The sequence below is a fragment of the Balaenoptera borealis genome, assembly GCF_965194805.1.
Source record: "Balaenoptera borealis genome assembly, chromosome: 4".
Taxonomy (NCBI): Eukaryota; Metazoa; Chordata; class Mammalia; order Artiodactyla; family Balaenopteridae; genus Balaenoptera; species Balaenoptera borealis.
In genome coordinates this window covers 45,609,073-45,632,194 of record NC_138861.1, presented here as the reverse complement: position 1 = coordinate 45,632,194, position 23,122 = coordinate 45,609,073, and the positions used below count along the sequence as shown (strand labels likewise).

Sequence of the window (23,122 nt, the reverse complement as noted above, 5' to 3'; positions counted from 1 at the left end):
TTAGCACCTGCCGGTAAACTCAAGGTTGCTTTCAGTTCCTTTCTCTCTCTATGCTAAATGGAATGGACAATGAGGTTTTTTCAGTCAGTTTCTGAGGACACAGCATGGTCACTGCTTTTTCTCTCACCTAGCTAGAGGTCCTGCCTCTCTCTAAAGTAATAAGATGATTGACCGTGGTCCAATTACAGCTTTTATTTTCTCAGTTAGGATTCTGAAAGGAGGTTCTCTGTTTATTAGAAGTAGCAAGGATGAAAACATTCTCATGATGAAGAGCAAAATGTTAAGACAAAAAGAAAATTTCACACCTCTCTTCAATCCTTTTGTTGTATGTGAATAATTGCATGTTAATGGAACCTTACATTACCATATTCTCCTTGTGACATTATCAATTCCATTTATGTACTGATGAAAGAAGCATAGACACCTAATAATTTACCAAAATACCACTCCTCCCAAGCCATTCAGCCTGCAGAGGCAGGGTTGTCCAAGTGTTCCGTGACACCATTGCTCTTTGGAATACAAGGAAACCACTAAACTTTATAGTTTTAGCAGAAATTTGAAGAAACGGAGAGACAGTCCAAGCTGCAGGATGAAAGGCCAAATGCTATTAACATTTCAAGTATTCCTAGATCATTGTTTAGATTTCATATTAATCCTCAGATACTCAGTCATTTTTTGGAAGGGAGTATAGCAGGGAAGCCAAATGGTTCTAAAATTCACCTGGTATAATAAAATTGTGAGACTATGGAAGATAATATTTTCAAAATAATACGAAGCAGGACTGTACCAATCAAGCAATGAAATATGAACTTACCATTTTACTCTCCTGTGAATCTGCATTCTTCTACCCTCCTGGATTATTCCCATCAAGTCTCAGGATAAGTAATCTTAATAAACGTAAACTCTCTTAATTCTTCATTTCCCTCCAGCTATGATCTCATCTTTTTTAATAGCTAAACTTCTGGAAAGTTTGTTTACACTTCCTTAGTTCTTCATATCCTTTTCATCCTCAATAAACCCCCATCTTATCCCTTTTCTGAAACTAAACTTTGAGAGTTAAGATTTTGCTAGAGCATCTAACCTATGGTATGTATTCTTTTCTGCCCTGTTTCTTAGACCTCTAGGCATTCTGCACAGTCGATTTCCCCTTCCACTTGAGCTGTCTCCTCCTCTGCTCCTCTGCTGCCATGTTCCTCAGTTTACCTCTCAGCATTCTGCCTTTCTTCTCCAAATCACCTGTTGGCAGCTCTTTTTTTTTTTTTTTTTCAAACCTGTGTTCTAAATGTTACCGTGGCCTGCTAGGCCCCGTCTGATCTTACAGTATACCTTGTCATTCTCATCTGGGACCCTGCTCCCATCTCCTGCCAGGCCTTATTCACACTGGCTCTCTGGCTTCCTCTCCCATCCCAAGTTTTCCCCACTTGTCAGAGTCCTCACACACACTCTTCTGTCTGTGTGGGGTGCCCTCCCCTCAGTGCACATCACCAGTGGCTCCTCTTACCCATCACATCTCAAAGTGACTTTCCCTGAATCCACTTTTCTTTGAAAGTAAGTACTTCCTTTCATTTTTTATCAATCACAACAGCTTGTTTATATGTTTCATAGAATTTCACACAATTTGGAATTATCTGTTGTTTATGTACTTGTTTATTAAGCATCTATTTTGAAAGTTCCCTAAGGGACAGGAACAGTAACCTGTGTGTTTGTATTTTATAATCACTTCATGCATTGCTCCCTGTATACTGCTTGACCCAGAGTAAGATCTCAGTGCTTAACATGGAATGAATGAGCACAAATTATAGTATAGTACAAGTAGAATAATAGCCTCAGAACCTGTTACCTGTAAGGATGTACTATATAATAAAGTAACACAAATTAATGGATGCAAGGCAATAACAATTGGGATTATTTGTGACATTTGGACATAAAATCACTTCAAACAGTTACTTTACTGCAATACAAACTTCAAAAGATTTAAACATTAAATATAAAATGCCAAACAATAGAATACATCATATTAATAATACAAAATAAAAAATCAGGATAATTGCTGGCTGGAGGGTAATTTCCTACAACTTTGGAGAATAAATCATTATTGTCCAGCAAAGTCGAACATATTCATACCCTACAAACTGGCAATTTCATTCCTAAGCATATACTTGGAGAGAAAATCTTGGCTTATAAGCCCAAGGAATCAAACAGGGATATTTACAGCAGTATTGTCTTTGTGTGGAAAAAACATTAGAACATCATGTCTTCAACACCAAAATAGTTTAGTAAACTGTGATATGTTGATATACTGGAATTCTGTGCATCAATGAACTAGAGCTACAGCTCCATATAGATGGATCTTAGAACTATGGTCATAAATAAAAGACAGGTGCAAAATAATATATAACATGGTACCTTTTAGCATAAACTCAAAAAACCTGCAAAACAAAATTATTTGTTGTTTGGGGATGAATATGTGTGTGTGATAAAGGTATTAAGGGATGCACTGCAACTTAAGCACTAAATTCAGTAATGGTTATCTCTGAATGGTGGAGAGAAAGCAAGTGTGGTGAGGGAGTGGATACAAGGGCTGCACAAGTATTGGTCATGTTTTATTTCAAAAGGCAGGTAGTGGGTACACAGATTTTGACTATATTACTCTTTAAACAGTTTAGTTGTCTATGGTTGAAATATTAATTTTTTGGTAAAAAATTGAGGACTAAAAATAATGTAGATAAAATGCTACAAGGATAATATTTATTATATGAAAATATGTAAATTGCTAAAAATTACAAGCACCAATACCCATACAGTTAGAAGAGCCAAATAATAGAGCAAAAACTTCACAAAACCACTAAAGAAATGAAAATGTGCTCAAGCTCAATAACAAGCAAAGAAACATGAACCTCAATATTCAAATATTTCTAAACACTGTGAAGTATCGTCTGCTGCCATCACGTATTCAACCTTTGCACCCAGTAAATTTATTTCTGAGACTCTGTTCTCAGAAAGTCATCACTAAATTCTAATAATTATTCTCTTTGAATTATGGGATTACAGGTCTTTTTTTCCTATTTTACATAATTCTTTTAAAATATTATCACTTTTAATATTTAAAAAATAAAGTGGTGTGTTAACGCCTATTGATAGTATACTCATAAATTAACAATATTGCCTAGCTGCTATTACTTTATAACCAATTAAGCTAGCAAATGACATTTAAATACCTTATAATGATTATTTTGTTCTTCAGCAAGCAACTTGATTTGAAAATAATGGTCATATTTGTATATAAATTTATATATAAATAGTTATCTATTTTCTCTTTAGGAAAAAAAAGAAAGGAAGGAAAGAATTGAACGAAAACAAAAGAAACATCATCCCTTTCTTGAAAATGAGGTACTTCCTCCATGGAGCCCTCCAAGCAGAACTGTGTTCTCAAAAATGTTTTGATAATTCTTATTCTTACATTATTTAGTTATTTATCAATTCACCAATTTTAGCCAAATTAAATTTAAAACTATTAATTAAATTATTTATAGTTAGAAGAGTCTATTTTAATTAAATGCTGGTCACTTCTGCTGACAATGAAAAAGATGCTTTAGAGTTTAATCAGTGAAAGCACTGAAAGCATTTTTGAACTGTAGATAAACTGCTTCAAATGAAGAGCTAATAATCAGATTGCTTTTACCATTGAAATACATAACCATTTATCATGTCCTGATAATTCTTATAGTCTGATGATCCATGATCACTTTCCCTAACCTGTGCATGTTATTTAAGTATGATTATTCTCCAACATAAAAAGAAAACCATCTAAGTACCATAATCATAGAAATAATTGATTTTGCAAGTGATTGCACATGTAGAGTCAGGTTTTAAAATGAATGGTCACTGGGGAGTATGCATATATTATTTATTCTAAAACTAATCTTTAGCTCAAAGTAGTTGCATTTGCACTGTGCAAGTTAGAATTTTGGTCAACTGAGGCAGTAGTTCAGTAGAATCATCCAATCACTGAGGCATTTTATTTAAGAATGTTGCCATATGTTTTAATATGAGTATACTTTATCTGTTCCTGCTTAAGTGACAATCATAGGCACTTTATAATGAGCAGACTTCTGAAATGTGTCTTCCTAAATTCTCTCACTTTACTATTTCATTGATATCAAAAGATGTCTATTTCATGGTAATTATATACATTACTTATGGAAGTTCCACAAGAGTCCAAGGTCATTATCACTATTATTATTTTCCAGACTAAAGCCATAAAGATGATAACGGTAAATTTTGTCCTCTTAGCTAATCCAGAGTCATCTACCTTACATTTAGAAGACAGCTGTATGGAAAGGTAATTTGTAGAAAATGTCCAAAGAATCTATTTATTTATTTGATCTCTGCATATCCTCATTAATCGGACTCATACTTGAACTGGTCAACTAGTTTATCACAGACCAAATGTATGCTCTCAGAGCTGAAATGCTACTGTAGCCAATGATGCAATGCAATGATAGATGACAAAAAAGTTACTATTTATGAAGTACCTGTTGTATCCTCTCTACTAGATCTTTACAAGTATTATTTTTTGTCTTTACAACAACTATTCAGAGTACATGTTATTAGCTTCATTTTGCAGATAAAAATACTGAGACTCAGAGAAATCAAAGAACTTGCCACACATTTAGCATGTGACTGAGCTGGGATTAGAGCTGATGAAGTCTCTCTACCTCTAGAATTCAGATGCTCATGTTCATGCTCTCATATGACCTCAGAGAATTGTAAATTCTGTCAAAACCTCTGTATTATATCAACCTTAAAAACACATTTTACTTCTCAGATCCTAAAATCATGTATTGTTATCCAGAGATTATCTTTCCTTTAAGAAATAGCTGTTTGTTATTAGAGACAGTTAACCTCATTAGATCTTCAAAATAAAAGAAAAGAATTCATAGTATTTAAGGAGTTAGTCAAATGCCCGTGTCTAGTATTATAATGTGAGAGCACCCAGCAGGTTATGGAACTTAGGCTTTCAGACAGTTACTGGGGAGGTTTCACACTCTGAGGATTAGCTTTCTTGCCGCAGTGGATGTGCAAGGTAAGAAAGGTGTCGTGGATCACTTTGTAAGATCACATCAGTGCTACAGATAAATTTAGAAATTTCATAAATAAAACTGGAAGCCTTTTTATACCACTGGAACTAGGAGAATCTGTCATGAAATTGAACTAATTACCATCAGTATCAGTATGGGATTTAGGGCCTCCCTTAGTTCATTCGTGTGTCCCCCACAGTACCAAACAGAAAAGATTAAGTATTTATTGTATTGAATTCTATTCAGAGCTTAAAAGATATTTGCAAACTCCAGGGAAGTAAAAGGAAAAATAGAAAAATGTACAGCTACTTTTATGAATGTGAGATCTTAAGTGTGTGTGTCATAGATTTCACATTAAATATTGACTTAAGCATTCTGAACATTTTCTTCTAATTTATCATGCATAGTGGATTAACTATTATCACCTCTGAGTTGTGAGAATTGAAGTTAATTAATTAATATAAAGAATATGGCACATAAGAAAAGGCTTAATAAATGTTCATTGTTTTCACTTACTTCCTACCTTGAGCTGTTTGTTTCCCCACCTCATGTTTGTGAGAAGGTTAACATGGATGAGGCTGATAATGATGAGTTAACATTGCACTTGGTTAGCATATAAGAAGAAATCTCTGCTTTCCTTGCCAGTCTAGGTTGTAGCACTCAAGAGAGAATATAGAGGTGACCTGCGTTTGGGACCTTCTAAAAAGAAATCTAAATACTAATTCCTTAGCACTGCTTGTGAGGTCAATGAAAAGGGAAATTGAGGTGTTTTCAAAGACCCAACAAGTCATTTCCCTCAAATGGGATTTTCATCTTACTATGCTAAATAATATATTATTTCCTGTTTACAGCAAGCTGTGCTGATTGAATTGTCTAGTTGAATGAAATCACCTCTTTGCCTATAGCAGAAATAAAGCTGAGTTCTCGGAGCTGGATGAAAATACAGTGCTATTTACTTTCTGAGATCCAAAGGGAGAATCAAGCCAGGTAATATTCTCCTGAATATATTTGTCTATTTAAAGTGTATGCTTTCCCCATATTTCCTTAGAAATTATCAGATATCAATATCATTTACTTTCATTAAGTTTTTGTTATAATATGAGGGAATGTTAATTCAAATTAAAGACACTAAAAGCCTATAGATTTTCAGATTAAACTTCTAGTTGTGTAAACTGTATTGAGCACTTGAAGAATGCTGACACTTAAAGTAAATAGGAATTTAATGAATATTTTAAAACATTACTGAAAACAATTTCCCTAGAAATTTAAATAATAATACGAAAAAATAAAATTTTATTCAGAAATGAAGTTTCATAATAACCGAGAAAATTAGTGACATAAATAAAAAGAAACAATATGGCATTTTAGATCAGTAGGAGGTTAAAATTTTCTTAATGTAAGAAAATAAGAACTGTTCAGGGATAACAATATTCCAGTGGTTTGTATTGTACCACATTTTGAAAATGTTAGTAGTTCTTTTATTGTTTTATATAGTATTGAAACTGATATTTTTCATGTTGCCAAAGCCGTACCTGATAGTAGTTAGGTGTCCAAAGGTATATGTACCTTAGAGTTATATAACTATGAATCTGAAAGGAATTTTAATAAGCCTGGCCCAGACTTATTTCTAAATTGAAGAAACTGATTTCCAAAGCCTCTGACTTGCTGAAGCTCACACAAATGACCATAAGAAATCTAGAGTGACAACTCAGGTGTCAGGTTTCCCAGCTATAGACTGTCCACCATTCCACAATTTTGATAATCTTATAAAAGTTTTGCACTAACTCTTGTAACTGTGGTCATTATTAATGTCATTGATTTTTATCCTCTCAGATGTGCCCTTGCTCTTTCACGGCCTTCTCCATAACTATCCACCAGATCAGAGCCGTTTGTGCACCTACACTGTCACTGAAAATGTGGGGAAATACTGACGTTTTTAAAATCCTGAGTCATGGGCTAAGATACAGTAGAGAAAAAGAATTTTACAAAATAGGAGAAATTGATGTTTGTCAAAATAGCTCCCAAGAATAAACTAATACAGAAAACACATTTTCCTGATTTAATTTTGACTCTGCTTTCAATAGTGCTCTATTAAAAAGTGTTTAAACCCATATGCCTCCATTCTACACAAAGCAAAGATACTATCAATTATCCTGCTTCCTAGGTACATTGGCTGACAGAAATAATGAATACTATGTAACATTTAACTGAAGACTTCTCTGAATTCTTTTTCCTTTAAATTTCATGTGATTTGGTTATTTTGAAACATGTGTTACATGTAGTTGTATAATGTTAACTTGGGTCAACCAAATTCTTGGTATTGGATTTAGGATGTTTTAAGAATTATTTTAGGAGATGTGTTTAATATCTGCTTTTTAGTAACATATTTTCATGTAATGTTTAATTAAAGTGAACCATACAAGATTTATTTTATTGGGTGATATTATTTATTGACTGTGTCCAAATTTATTTCATAATGATAGAAAATATGGTATGAGTTTTATTTGTGGGCTAATGGTGAAATAATCATATTTTGTTGATATATCTTTTATTAAAAATCACTGAAAATTTGGATATAAAACTTTTTTACTTAAAACACTACACAAATTACAAAGGTAATGTAAGTATATAATTATTAATAACTAGAAAATGCAAATAGCAAAAATTACCCACATTGTCTTTTCCCAAAGACAATCATAGTTAATATTTTGTTTTCTTCCAGTTTTTATTTTCTAGTTCATTTTCCTCCATACATGAAATTAAGCTGAGAGTCAATAATGTAGAGGTACAGTCCCCTCTCTCTTCCCTTCTCTCTATTTTTCTGTGTCTCTCTATTGTTCTACCATGCTGCTATATGTCTGTATACATATGTGTGTAAAGATATGTGTGTATATTATATAAAATACAACACATGCACATACATGCATGTATTCAAACATACATATCTTTATTCTTTAAAAATGAGATCAAACTACATATTTGGTAACCAGATTTTTTCCACTCAACAGTATGTAATGAACATATTTCCATGTTATTACACCTTTCAAATAATCTTTGATGCAACTATAATTTATTTAACCTATTTTTGAGCAATTTGTTTCCTTAAGAATGTTGACTATAATAAGTAATAATACAGTCAACATTCTTGTAGTCAATAGACTTGTTATTAGTGATGGTAGACCTCATTAAATTTGTGAAATGAAAAAAATAATTCAGAATATTTAAGAAGTTGGTCAAACGCCTGTATCTAGTATTAAAATGTCAAAATATCTAGTGGGTTATGGAACTTAGGCTTTGAGACAGTCACTCAGGAGGTTTCACACTCTGAGGATTAGCCTTCTTGCTGCAGTGCATGTACAAGATGAGAAAAGTGTCATGGATCACTTTGTAAGATCACATCAGTGCTACAGATAAATAAATTTCATAAGTAAAGCTAGGAACAGATTCATACTACCAGGACTATAAGACATGGAATGGGAGTTTAATGGGTACAGAATTCAGTTTTGCAAGATACAGAGTTCTGGAGATTGCACAACCATGTGAATATCCTCAAAATTATGTAACTGTACACTTAAAAGGTGATTGCATTATGTTGGGAAAGCTTATGTATATTCTAATATTTACAGTTAAATAGATTGAGCCCTATCAAGAAAACTCTTTTCTTTTTTCTTGGTGTCCTTCTTTTAAGCAACAACAATGAAAAAGAAAGAAAGAAAGAGAGGAAGGAAGGGGAAGAAAGGAAAGAGAGAGAGAGAGAAAGAAAAGAAAGGAGTAAAGAAAGAAAAAGAAAAGGAAAGAGGGGAGCCAGACTAGGGCTCACTGGCTCATTCAGTCTAAAGCAGTGGTCCCCAACATTTTTGGCACCAGGGACTGGTTTTGGGGAAGACAATTTTTCCACGGACTGGGGGTGGGGATGAGGATGGTTCAGGTGGTAATGAGAGTGATGAGGAGCAGCAGATGAAGCTTTGCTCACTCACTGGTCACCTCCTGCTGTACGGCCCGGTTCCTAACAGGCCACTGACAAATACCAGTCTGCAGCCCAGGGGTTGGGGACCTCTGGGTTAAAGAATGAATCCTGAGTAGAATTATCTTTTAACTAGGGCTGAAATTCAGATATGCCCAAGTGTGGATGCTGAATCCAGACCCTGCAGCTGTGCCTCGACCCTGATGAGTGGAGGGAGTGGTGACGCTGTAGCTACTTGTTTCTCAGTAGATCTAGAGCTCAGAGTTACACTTTTAAAGCTTGTGATTGTGATCTCCACAAATGCTACCAGATGTTGATTGTTCCATATCAAAACTGTTAGTTCATCAAGTGGTGAACAAGCTGCCATATGCCAGGCTCTTTTGTGAAGCTTTTGGGATATGGCAGTAATAGACAGACATGGGAACTTATATGCAAGTTGGAAGGAGACAAACAGAAATCACTGAACAAATAAACAAAATAATTTTAGTCTGATAAATTCTATGAAGAAGTTAAAATAATTTAATGTGATAAAGCATGACTGGGATCTAGAAGATTTTTAGCAAATTTTTTAGCAATAAGAATAGAGGAGGCATCTCTGAAGAAACAATATTTGAGTTGTGACCTGAAATGATGAGAAGACAACCCCAGGATGACTGTTGGAAGAATGGTCCAAGCAGAAGGCACACTGAGTGCAAAGGCTTTGAGGAGGGAAAAAGCCAACATTGCTTGGTGATGAACAAGGAGCAGAGAGTAAGGAAATGAGGCCAGAAAGGTACGTAGGCTCTAGCATAAGCAAAGAGAAGCCATTTTAAGGAGTCTGAATTTAATTCCAAGTGCAATGGGAGGGTTTTAGTTTGGGACCTAAGTGATCTGACATGTACTTTAAAAAGTTCCCTCAGGCTCCTATGTGGGGGATAGCTGGTTGGAAGATTTCTTTCCTGTCCTGGTAGGGATTGATGGAGACTTGGTCTGGGGTTGTAACAGTAGAGGTAATGAGAAGTGGTTGGATTTAAGATACAGTTAGGTGGTAGAAAAATAGACTTTTCTAATGGACTGAGTAGGAGATATGAAGGATAGAGAAAAGTCAACAACGACTTCAGGGTTTCATCATAGCCTGAGCCAATGGATGCATGATAAGCATGAAGGTGAAATATTTTGGGATGTGAGGGGTGGTGATAGATTTGAGGGAATTGGTCCTAGACATTTCAGAGCCTAGTGAAGAGATTAGGAGAAAGAGATGCTGATTGACCTGAGTATATGTCTGACTCTGCTTGCTCCTTAATTAATGTATACCATACAAAACCCCATGACACAGTTTCATTCAAGGGGCACTTCAAGCCTGGGCCATGATCCTTACCAGGATGCAGTCATGTCTTATGACAACCTATGCCTGGTATTAAGCAATCACACACAAGTCCAATAACCACTTCCCTTGCTGTTTGGTGAGTCTTTTCTGCCTTCTCCCACCATATTTAGTAGGGGCTACTTCAGTATATCATGTCCAGGGGTAATGGTAACAAAAGAGATTTCTCTGTCTTTTTACTTCTAGGAAGTTGCTTGCCCCATGTGACTTTTTTTTCCACTATTTTTCCAGCAACTTTGTAATTTTGCATATCAATAAATATATGGGAAGATCAATGTTTGTCAAGCAAAACACAAACACAAACTTAATAGTCTATTCCAGAGCTAACAGCAGATAGATTCACAAAATACTGAATTCACAAGTGTTTTACTGTGATTTATAATAAGAAAAATACATACATATATAAGTATATATATATATATATATTCATATATATATATATATATATATATATATATATATATATATATATATATATATATATTTAGTCTTCATCCCCATTTCTGGCAGAGAGCTCCTAAAACCCTTGGAATTTTCTAATAAGTGATGACAGCAACATAGATGTCTTGTGTAATGTTAATGAGGTCAGTTTTGGAAAGCCCTTAGGTAAGTAAAGGATGGGGGCTGGTTGCCAGGAGACCCAACCATGTGATTGGAGAATTGGGACTTTCAGTCCCACCCCCTGACCTCTGGGGAAGGGAGAGGGGTTGGAGGTTGAATCAATTGACTATGTCTAATAATTTAATCAATCATGTTTATGTAATGAAACCTCCATAAAACCTCAAAAGGACGTGTTCAGAGAGCTTCAGGGTTGGTGAACATGTGGAAATTTGGAGACAGTAGCATGCCTGGAGAGGGCATGGAAGCTCTGTGCCCTTACCCATATCTTTCTCTATGTATCTCTTGCATCTAGCTGTTCCTTAATTATATATTTTTATAATAAACCAGTAATCTAGTGAGTAAAATGTTTCTCTGAGTTCTGTGAAAACTCTAGAAAATTAAACCAACCCAAGAAGGGGGTCATGGGAACCTCCAATCTGCAGCCCATTGGTCAGAAGCACAGGTGATAACCTGGGCTTGTGATTGGCATCTGAACTGGGGTGGAGGACTGGGGTGTGAACACAACACAATCTTGAGGAACTGAACACTTATATTGGTAGAATGGACAATTCTTCCTTGATAACAGAACGATACTTATGTCTGGGGCAACAAGGTACCCAGTAAATATTGACTTTCCATCCTTCCTGTGGCTAGTTGTGACTAGATGACACACTTCTGCCAGTTTTGAGCAGATGTCTGCTGAGAAGTATATATGCTTTGACTTTCCTGATAAAAGGGGACAGATGCAGTGAGCTTTGCTATCTTCTTCCTGCCCTATACATGGACATGATAGTGGGAGCTGCATCCGTAATATTGCAATCAGGAGGAAAAGCAAGAGATTTCCAGATATACCGGCTGCCGAAATAAGGGAGTAACTGCTACTTCTGGATCTCTGTTCTATAAGAAAAATAACCCCCTAGGTGTTAAAGGTGCTGGAAATTGAGTTTTTTACTACTAAGAACCAAACAAAATTCTGACTGACACCCTCTCCTGCTATTCATTCATACAACGAAAATCTGAAACTGATGTTCCGATGTGTTAGTGTGCCAGTCAAAGAAATGCTAGTTACTACCATAGGTGGATCCCAATTTTCAGTGGCCTTAATGCAATAGAAGTTTATTTTTCATGCACTTAAAACTTTTGGACATGGGGTCAGGGGAGTGGAGATGGTGGTGGTGGTGGCACTCAGTCCTTGCTGTCAGTAATCCAGGTTCTGCCATCCTTTAGCAAGTGACCCCTAACATTTAGCTGGCAGAAGGAAAAGAGAACATGTAGAGAAATTCATGGAAGGATTTCACATGCCAGGCCTGGAAGTGGCAGTGCACATCCCTTCTATTCATTCCAGTGGTAGGAATTCAGTGCCTAGCATGAGTAACAAGTAAAAATTTGATGTATATCTGTCAAATCTGTCTCTTCTTTTGCCAAATATTTATAATTATGTATATATGCATGTGCATACATCTCTACCTATACTATATTTTATCACCTATTGGGCACTTACTCTATTCTAAGCATGGTGCTGAATGTTTTGTCTGCATTTTATCAGTAATCCTCTCAAACACCCTATGAGGTAGGTGCTATTATCCATATTTTACTGATGGGGACACTGAGGCTCAGTAAGTAACTTGCCCAAGAAAATAGAGTCAACAAGTGTTGAAGCTAAAAATTTTTCTTTGTTCTGGGACATAACTTTATTTTTAGATAGTACTTCTGAAACTATTGTAACAATGATTTATTGTATCACATCAATTGGCCCGCTTAACAATATGTATTGATGTCACATATCTAAATAGGCTAAATGTCAGGTCCTCCCTTCTAAATATCGCTTTCTTTATATACCTGCCAATTATCTTTGGCCTTTTAGGAACTGGAGTGATTTTCAGGATTGTTGTAGATGAAAATATTTTTATTTCTAAATATTTGGGTGTATAAACAGTTAGCTTCAGCTATTTCTGCTTTATCTTTTTAAAAATTAATTAATTAATTAATTATGGCTGTGTTGTGTCTTTGTTGCTGCACATGGGCTTTCTCTAGTTGAGACGAACGGACACTACTCCTCTTTGCGGTGTGTGGGCTTCTCATTGTGGTGGTTTCTCTTGTTGTGGAGCACAGGCTCTAGGCATGTGGGCTTCAGTAGTTGTGGCACGTGGGCTTGGTAGTTGTGGCTCATGGGCTCTAGAGTGCACAACTAGAATAGTTGTGGCTCATGGGCTTAGTTGCTCCATGGCATGTGGGATCTTCCTGGACCAGGGCTTGAACCCATGTTCCCTCATTGGCAGGCGGATTCTTAACAACTGCGCCACCAGGGAAGCCCCTCTGCTTTATCTTAATGCAGTTCATAGAGAATTGAGCAATACCCTGATGTGCTCTATGGTTTATATCACATCTGATTCTCTTTACCTTTCTGCTTTCTGTCCCTATCTAGATTTTCTCTATATTCTTCTGTGCCCGGGTAAGCATTATTGATCATAGGGACAATACTCCCCTTTAGTTCCATATGAAGTGGTACTTAGCCAAATGTCCTCATGATTCCATAAGTTTGCAGTTGATAACAATCTGTTGCCTCTCCCACCTTCTCACAGCTATCAACTCAATAAATTGGTTCCTTATTTATGACAGCAAAGGCACTATGGTATTTACACAAATCAACCTCCAAGAAGGGTCTCAGATCACTGAAAATCAATTATGCAAAATAACAATGACCTGTTCCTCTTTTTACATACAGCCTACATAGCTTGACCTCCCTAAAGTATAGCAAAAATTACCATAACAACCGAAGAAAAGAATGATGATTTTCCATTTTACATATCAAGATAAACTATATGGCATATAAAGAATGATTTGCTTTTATTGTTTTAGAGATCTTCAATCAATTTATTCTCCGGACATCACAATGAATTTGGTTAATTATTAGTATCTCATTTATACATTCTGACCTGACTGAAACAGATACTGAATGACTTGGATTCAAACTTATAAAATCATATTTTGACCCATTTATTTGATGTTTTCTATTCATGGGTGGTTATCATCTGTATATGTATTTTCAAAATCAACTGATAAGCAAGATCAAGTAGAATTTACAGGGGTAATTTTTAGTGAGCTTTAAAAAATATTTCCTTTTGAGGTATAATTTACACTCAATAAAATGCTCAGATCTTAAGAATATCATTCAATCAGTTTGAAAAATGCAAACTGACCCCCACACAGAACATTTCCACCATCTCAGAGAGTTCTCTCATGTCCTTTCCCAGCTTATATCCTCCTTCTGTTTCCCAAGTAATCACTGATCTGATTTTTATCCTCAGTGTTAGTTTGGGCCATTTCAGAATTACACAAAAGTATACATATCAGTAGAAATATACCCAACATAACATTTTTGAGATTCACCTATGTTGCTTATTTTATCATCAGTTTGGTCCATTTTATTGCTGAGTAGAATACTACTCAGTACTCTTTTGTATGAATATACACTTGATTTTTCCTTTGGACTGTTGATAGACATCTGGTTGTTTCCAGTTTTCGGTGATTATGAATAACATTGTTATAAATATTCTTGTTCAAGGCTTTTGGTGGACATATGTTTTCACTTCTCTTGTGCAAATACGTATGACTGGAGGGAAGGGTTCTGAGATGATGGCAGAGGAGAGAGCACCAGATATCTGTCTCCACATCTAGACAACAATTGCAGTGGCAGAATCTGTCTGATGTAAATATTTTGGAACTATGGAGTCTGTCAAATGTTTATGAGTAAATTATATGATGACCCCAGGCTTTAGTGCTATGTCAAATGAGTTGCCCCTGAACCCTAACCAGAGAAAGGAGACTGGAGAATGTTTTTTAGGAGAAACCAAGACTTGAAGAGAGATAAGAGTACTTTACAGTCTTAGCAAATCTGGGTGAGGGTTTGAGGCCAATAACACTCTTACTGTAACCAGAGCTTTGGATGTCCTCCATAACTGTAAGAATCTGGAAAAACTCATTACATACGCCCTCACATCCTTTAAAGAGAACTAGACTTGGAGTCTGTAGGCTTGCATTTGGATCCCAAATCTGATCCTTCCTGTGTTGTCAGACCTTGAAAGCAAGGCATATAATCTTTGTTAAGCACTACCTTCCTTACAGTGTATTAAATACTAAAATTTGTGCATTAAATACTAAAAATTGTTATAACAGGTAAGATGGTATTAGTTTAAATGAATGAGAGTTTCAAGTCATTGTTAATCTTGGGTGAACCAAAGAGTTATTTGATTATCTAAATAAAGTGATCTCTCTTAAGTTATCTGTATATTTACATGGCGCCTATTACTGCAGTACTTGGATTCTAGAACAGACACATTAGGCTAAATTAATTACCCAGGAGTTGGGAGAAGGCCATCTTTTTTCACTTCACTAGAATCATGAGATAAACAGTTCTTTCACTTTTTGGATGCACTCTGTCAAGAATCAGGAGGGGGTGAGGGAGTAATGACTCTAGAAGCAGATCTTTCATTACTTGGTGAAGACGGTGCTCTCTGCCTCAAGTGAGAAGAATGAAAGTACCTTTCTCAACAAAAGCTGTCCTCTAGAATGACCCTTGTTTCCAGTCCTTTTGTCTCTCCCCTGGGACACAGTCACAGAAAGTCTGCTGGAGGCAAAATCAAATCAGATTGCAATCCATCCATTTAGGAGAAAACATAATAGGTTTTTGATCTATAAAAGAGTTAGAATCTGGTTAGATTTTACCCAGATAATTATGATGAAAATTATCATTCAGGAATTATTTGCTGTCATTTTCAGATTCTATTATCTCAGAGGTGCATTGCACTGTTTAACCACCCAGTCAAATCCTTTTGTGTTTCATAGGTAACTAAGAAATACTTTCAGAAGTTTGTCAAACAACTAGATTCTGGAGCCACTCAGAGAAATGCATTGTTACTGTGACAGGGAGATCTGCTTACCTAACAATCATCCCTGAGTGATACTAAGTAATTCTGAAGTCTGACAATGACTGTGATTTTTTATGGCCCCATCTCCCTGTGAGATTGTATAATTTTACCACTCACACACACTAGGTACAGCTCTAGTACCTATCTTTAAACATCTCTTGAGATAGGGAGTTTTGTACATTCCCTCTAACTGATGCCATGATGGAGAATTCTATTGCTATGTGGCAGTATTAGGAGCCAGTGACAAAGAGAAGGGCTCATGACCTCAGTAGGCTCATGGCAGCAGCAGAACAGAACATCAGCAAGAACATAGCAGCCACAGCCCCATCTCCATGAATGCAACTTAGATGCATCTGTGCCTATCCAGGTACTTGGCTTTTCATCCTTCAAACCTCACTCTTATAGAGAAGATGTAGCCTTAATTTTCTGAAATATTCAGGATAAATTCTAGGTTGAGAAAGTGAAGGACAGAAGTGCAATGGGGCATGGCTCAGTTTTTCAAAGGGATGCACCAACTATTGTTCACCAAGCCAAGAATTAAAATCAGCCTCATAGTATAAGTACATGAAAGAGAAGTGAGATGAATTGTGAAATAATGTGAAAGGAAAATTTACTCCTGCATTTTCCACTGTAATTTTTTAATAAGAAAAAATATCTTAAGCAAACAACCAAAACAAGGTAAAGTAGTTCATATTCTATAAAGTAATTAGAATTTGTCCTATACAGAAATAGAGATACAGATGTAGAGAACAAACGTATGACACCAAGGGGGAAAAGCAGGGTGGGGGTCAGTGGTGGTGGTGGTGGTGGGATGAATTGGGAGATTGGGATTGACATATATACACTAATATGTATAAAATAGATAATTAAAAAGAACATGTTAGTTTGCACGCTGCAACTAAGGAGCCCACCTGCTGCAGCTAACCCTGCACAACCAAATAAATAAATAAATAAATAAATAAATAAATAAATATGTTTAAAAAAGAACCTGCTGTATAAAAAATAAATAGTAAAAAAGAAAAAAAAAAGAATATTACCTATAGTACTCTGTTTTCTTCAGTATTCTTATCTCCAAAGAGAACAAAACTAATTGACCTTATAAAGCCACAAAAGGAAATAATAAGCTAGTAAAATAGTTCCTCTTAATGTTGAAATAAAAATGGATAATCAATACCATTTAGCATATTTTTTCTAATGATCTATTCCTGAAAGAACATTTGAATAGAAAACTCTGTTATAATTATTATAACTCAGGAAAAACTCCACATTAGACCAGAATAATATTTTTATGTTTCATTTTGATATCATTATAAATGTCTACATTTTTCCATGAAAAAATAAAAGCCATAGAATTTAGGTTTATCCTCATGATTAAAACTTGATTAAGTATGTAACAATGCAAAAAAAAAATTGCAAAGAACACAGGCTTTGGAATTATGAAAATCTAGGCTTACATCTCAGCCCTTTGCTTAACAGTTATGTGGCTTGAATAAGACTCTCAAAGTCTCAGTCTTCTTATCTATTAAATGTAGAGCTTTGTAACATTTTTGTGAGAACATAAAAAGAATAGGGATAGTGTAATGGAGTAGAGGTGCCCTGCCGGAGATTAAATATGCTTTTTAGCCAGTTGCTTTTCCTGTCTTAGCTGGGGAGAAAGCTTCAGAAAAGTCTCCTTTATTAACCAAGGGGAAAAATGACTTCTGAGATGCTGAAGTGACTTCCTTGTCTTTTGGACATTAAATGAAAAAAGCTATTGTCCAGAAAAATGTGTAAGAACACTTTCAGTTTAGGCTTATTTGGCAAATATGCCAGATTTAGAAGACATGAAGGGAGAACAGGCTAAAGTGACCCAGGATGTTTTCCCTCAGTAAAATGAGAGGATAGCCATGTTATCCAGGAGATGGTTATAATCAGGTCTTCAAGTTAGAGGATCTAGAAAGTTGGGGTAGGGAAAGATGATGAAGGTGATTGATAGTAGCCTAAATACTAATGCCAAATTATGGCCCTGAAATTAATGATGAACATTAGGAATAATAGCTGGAAAAGCTCTGAGATCAGAGCTAAGCCAGAAGATGCAGCCTGTCAACACATTTTCTAGTAAACAACAAGTTGGTTGTTACATCTTTGTCATTAGGAGATGTTCCCCCTTATAATTATAATTCTAATTAGTTGCTCTATAAGTCTGGAACTGGGGACTTAAGACAGCTATTCTTGATATGAATTGGGATAAAATCACATATACCCTGTAAAATAGCATCCCTATACAACCCAGCACCATTATTCTTCTTGGTGTTATACTTCTATGTATTTTTGTCTCTCTCTTGACCAAGATGAGATTAATGTTCCCCTCAGCTTGACTAAATTTTAGAATGGTTTCTTCCTGACAATAGACTTCTCTTTTCTTAAAACATTTATTTTAGAAAACTTACTATTGTAAATTCTTTCCCTGTCCCTTTAATATGTAAATCTTCTCCCAACCTCTTGCCAGTTTTACAACCTAGAAATGTCTCTCTCAAAGACCTATAAGCCATCCTTTTGAAACATCATCAAGAGAGAGAGCACCCTATCTCCAGATCTATGGGAGAGTAGCAGTTTAACTTTGATAAGCATCAACTAACAAACAAGAAATGACCTAATCACATTGACCACCACCCCGAAGGTCCTCCAGTACTTTTCCACTAGCTCACCCCAGTGTTAAAAATCTCTCTTACCCTGGAGGGCAGACAGCAGAAGCAAGAAAAACTACAATCCTGCAGCCTGTGGAACAAAAACCACATTTACAGAAAGATAGACAAGATGAAAAGGCAGAGGGCTATGTACCAAATGAAGGAACAAGATAAAACCCCAGAAAAACAAATAACAAAGTGGAGACAGGCAACCTTCCAGAAAAAAGAATTCAGAATAATGATAGTGAAGATGATCCAGGACCTTGGAAAAAGAATGGAGGCAAAGGTCGAGAAGATGTAAGAAATGTTTAACAAAGGTCTAGAAGAATTAAAGAACAAACAAACAGAGATGAACAACACAAAAACTGAAATGAAAACTACACTAGAAGTAATCAATAGCAGAAAAACTAAGGCAGAAGAACGGATAAGTGACCTGGAAGACAGAATGGTAGAATTCACTGCCATGGAACAGAATAAAGAAAAAAGAATGAAAAGAAATTAAGACAGCCTAAAAGACTTCTGGGACAACATTAAAGTCAAAAATGTTCGCATGATAGGGGACCCAGAAGGAGAAGAGAGAGAGAGAATGGACCCAAGAAAATATTTGAAGAAATTATAGTCGAAAACTTCCATAACATGGGAAGGGAAATAGCCACCCAAGTCCAGGAAGCGCAGAGAGTGCAAGGCAGGATAAACCCAAGGAGAAACAGGCTGAGACACATAGTAATCAAATTAGCAAAAGTTAAAGACAAAGAAAAATTATTGAAAACAGCAAGGGAAAAACGACAATTAACAAACAAGGGAACTCCCATAAGGTTAACAGCTGATTTCTCAGCAGAAACTCTACAAGCCAGAAAGGAGTGGCATGATATACTTAAACTGGTGAAAGGGAAGAAGCTACAACCAAGATTACTCTACCCGACAAGGATCTCATTCAGATTCAATGGAGAAATCAAAAGCTTTACAGACAAGCAAAAGCTAAGGGAATTCAGTACCACCAAACCAGCTGTACAACAAATGCTAAAGGAACTTCTCTAAGTGGGGAACACAAGAGAAGAAAAGGACGTGCAAAAACAAACCCAAAGCAATTAAGAAAATGGTAATTGGAGCATACATATCGATAATTACCTTAAACGTGAATGGATTAAATGCTCCAACCAAAAGACACAGGTTTGCTGAATGGATTTAAAAAAAAAGACCCATATATATGCTGTCTACAAGAGACCTACTTCAGACCTAGGGACACATTCAGACTGAAAGTGAAGGGATGAAAAAAGATATTCCATGCAAATGGAAATCAAAAGAAAGCTGGAGTAGCAGCACTCATATCATATAAAATAGACTTGAAAATAAAGAATGTTACAAGAGACAAGGAAGGACACTACATAATGATCAAGGGATCAATCCAAGAAGAAGATATAATAATTATAATTATATATGCACCCCACATAGGAGCACCTCAATACATAAGGCAACTGCTAACAGCTATAAAAGAGGAAATCGACAGTAACACAATAATAGTGGGGGACTTTAACACCTCACTTATACCAATGGACAGATCATCCAAACAGAAAATTAATAAGGAAACACAAGCTTTAAATGACACAATAGACCAGATAGATTTAATTGATATTTATAGGACATTCCATCCAAAAAGACCAGATTACACTTTCTTCAAGTGCACATGGAACATTCTCCAGGATAGGTCACATCTTGGGTCACAAATCCAGCCTCAGTAAATTTAAGAAAATTGAAATCATATCAAGCATCTTTTCTGACCACAAAGCTATGAGATTAGAAATGAATTACAGGGGAAAACACATAAAAAACACAAACACATGGAGGCTAAACAATACGTTACTAAATAATCAAGAGATCACTAAAGAAATCAAAGAGGAAATCAAAAAATACCTAGAGACAAATGATAATGAAAACACGACGATCCAAAACTTATGGATTGCAGCAAAAGCAGTTCTAAGGGGGAAGTTTATAGCTATACAAGCCTACCTCAAGAAACAAGAAGAATTTCAAATAAAGAATCTAACCTTACACCTAAAGGAACTAGAGAAAGAAGAACAAACAAAACCCAAAGCTGGCAGAAGGAAAGAAATCATAAAGATCAGAACAGAAATAAATGAAATAGAAACAAAGAAAACAACAGCAAGATCAATAAAAGTAAAAACTTGTTCTTTGAGAAGATAAACAAAATTGATAAACCGTTAGCCAGACTTATCAAGAAAAAGAGGGAAAGGACTCAAATCAATAAAATTAGAAATGAAAAAGGAGAAGTTACAACAGACACCACAGAAATACAAAGCATCCTAAGAGACTACTACAAACAACTCTATGCCAATAAAATGGACAACCTGGAGGAAATGGACAAATTCATAAAAAGTTATAACCTTCCAAGACTGAACCAGGAAGAAATAGAATATATGAACGGACCAATCACAAGTAATAAAATTGAAACTGTGATTAAAAATCTTCCAACAAACAAAAGTCCAGGGCCAGATGGCTTCACAGGGGAATTCTATCAAACATTTAGAGAAGAGCTAACACCCATCCTTCTCAAACTCTTCCAAAAAATTGCAGACGAAGGAACACTCCCAAACTCATTCTATGAGGCCACCATCACCCTGATACAAAACCAGACAAAGATACTTCAAAAAAAAAGAAAATTACAGAACAATATCCATGATGAATATAGATGCAAAAATCCTCAACAAAATACTAGCAAACAGAATCCAGCAACACATTAAAAGGATCACACACCATGATCAAGTGGGACTTATCCCAGGGATGCAAGGGTTCTTCAATATATGAAAATCAATCAATGTGATACGGCATATTAACAAATTGAAGAATAAAAATATATGATCAGATGCAGATTCAATAGATGCAGAAAAAGCTTTTGACAGAATTCAACACACATTTATGACAAAAACTCTCCAGAAAGTGGGCATATAGGGAACCTACCTCAACATAATAAAGGCTATATAGGACAAACCCACAGCAAACATAATTCTCAGTGGTGAAAAACTGAAAGCATTTCCTCTAAGATCAGGAACAAGACAAGGATGTCCACTCTTGCCGCTATTATTCAACATAGTTTTGGAAGTCCTAGCTATGGCAATCAGAGGAGAAAAAGAAATAAAAGGAATCCAAATTGGAAAAGAAGAAGTAAAACTGTCACTGTTTGCAGATGACATGATACTATACATAGAGAATCCTAAAGATGCCACCAGAAAACTACTAGAGCTAATCAATGAATTTGGTAAAGTTGCAGGATACAAAATTAATGCACAGAAATCTCTTGCATTCCTATACACTAATGATGAAAAATCAGAAAGAGAAATTAAGGAAACAGTCCCATATACCACTGCAACAAAAAGAATAAAATACCTTGGAATAAACCTACCTAGGGAGACAAAGACCTGTATGCAGAAAACAATGAGACAGTGTTGAAATAGATTAAAAATGATACCAACAGATGGAGAGATACACCATGTTCTTGGATTGGAAGAATCAATATTGTGAAAATGACTATATTACCCAAAACAATCTACAGATTCAATGCCATCCCTATCAAATTACCAATGGCATTTTTCACAGAACTAGAACAAAAAAATCTTAAAATTTGTATGGAGACACAAAAGACCCCAAAGAGCCAAAGCAGTCTTGAGGGAAAGAAACGGAGCTGGAGGAATCAGACTCCCTGACTTCAGACTATACTACAAAGCTACAGTAATCAAGACAATATGGTACTGGCACAAAAACAGAAATATTGGTCAATGGAACAGTATAGAAAGCCCAGAGATAAACCCACACACCTATGGTCAACTAATCTATGACAAAGGAAGGAAGAACATACAATGGAGAAAAGAGCCTCTTCAATAAGTGGTGCTGGGAAAACTGGACAGCTACATGTAAAAGAATGAAATTAGAACACTACCCAACACCATACACAAAAATAAACTCCAATGGATTAAAGACTTAAATGTAAGACCAGACACTATAAAACTGTTAGAGGAAAACTTAGGAAAAACACTCTTTGACATAAACCACAGCAAGATCCTATTTGACCCACCTCCTTGAGTAACAGAAATAAAAACAATAATAGACAAATGGGACTTAAGTAAACTTAAAAGCTTTTGCACAACAAAGGAAACCATAAAGAAGACAAAAGACAACCCTCTGAATGGGAGAAAATATTTACATATGAAACAACAGACAAAGGATTAATCTCCAAAATATACAAACAGCTTATGCAGCTCAATATCAAAAAAACAAACAATCCAGTTAAAAAATGGGTGGAAGACCTAAATAGACATTTCACCAAGGAAGACATACAGATGGCCAAGAGGCACATGAAAAGATGGTCAACATCACTAATTATTAGAGAAATGCAAATCAAACCTATAATGAGGTATCACCTCACCCTGGTCAGAATGGTCATTATGAAAAAAGCTGGAAACAATAAATGCTGGAAAGGGTGTGGTGAAAAAGGAACCCTCCTACAC

At 35.7% G+C, this 23,122-nt stretch overlaps 1 protein-coding gene across 1 annotated transcript in view; it reads left to right on the top strand.

Annotated features, from left to right (window-relative positions):
- Nucleotides 1-23,122, top strand: part of MAP9 (microtubule associated protein 9) — a 116,592-nt gene that overhangs the window by 48,077 nt on the left and 45,393 nt on the right. The window contains exons 15-17 of the mRNA XM_082391523.1: nt 3,322-3,390; nt 4,251-4,342; nt 5,933-15,691. Of these exons, the coding sequence (XP_082247649.1) occupies nt 3,322-3,390; nt 4,251-4,342; nt 5,933-5,945 (174 nt within the window). The 3' untranslated portion in view covers nt 5,946-15,691. The remainder of the gene's footprint in view (nt 1-3,321; nt 3,391-4,250; nt 4,343-5,932; nt 15,692-23,122) is intronic.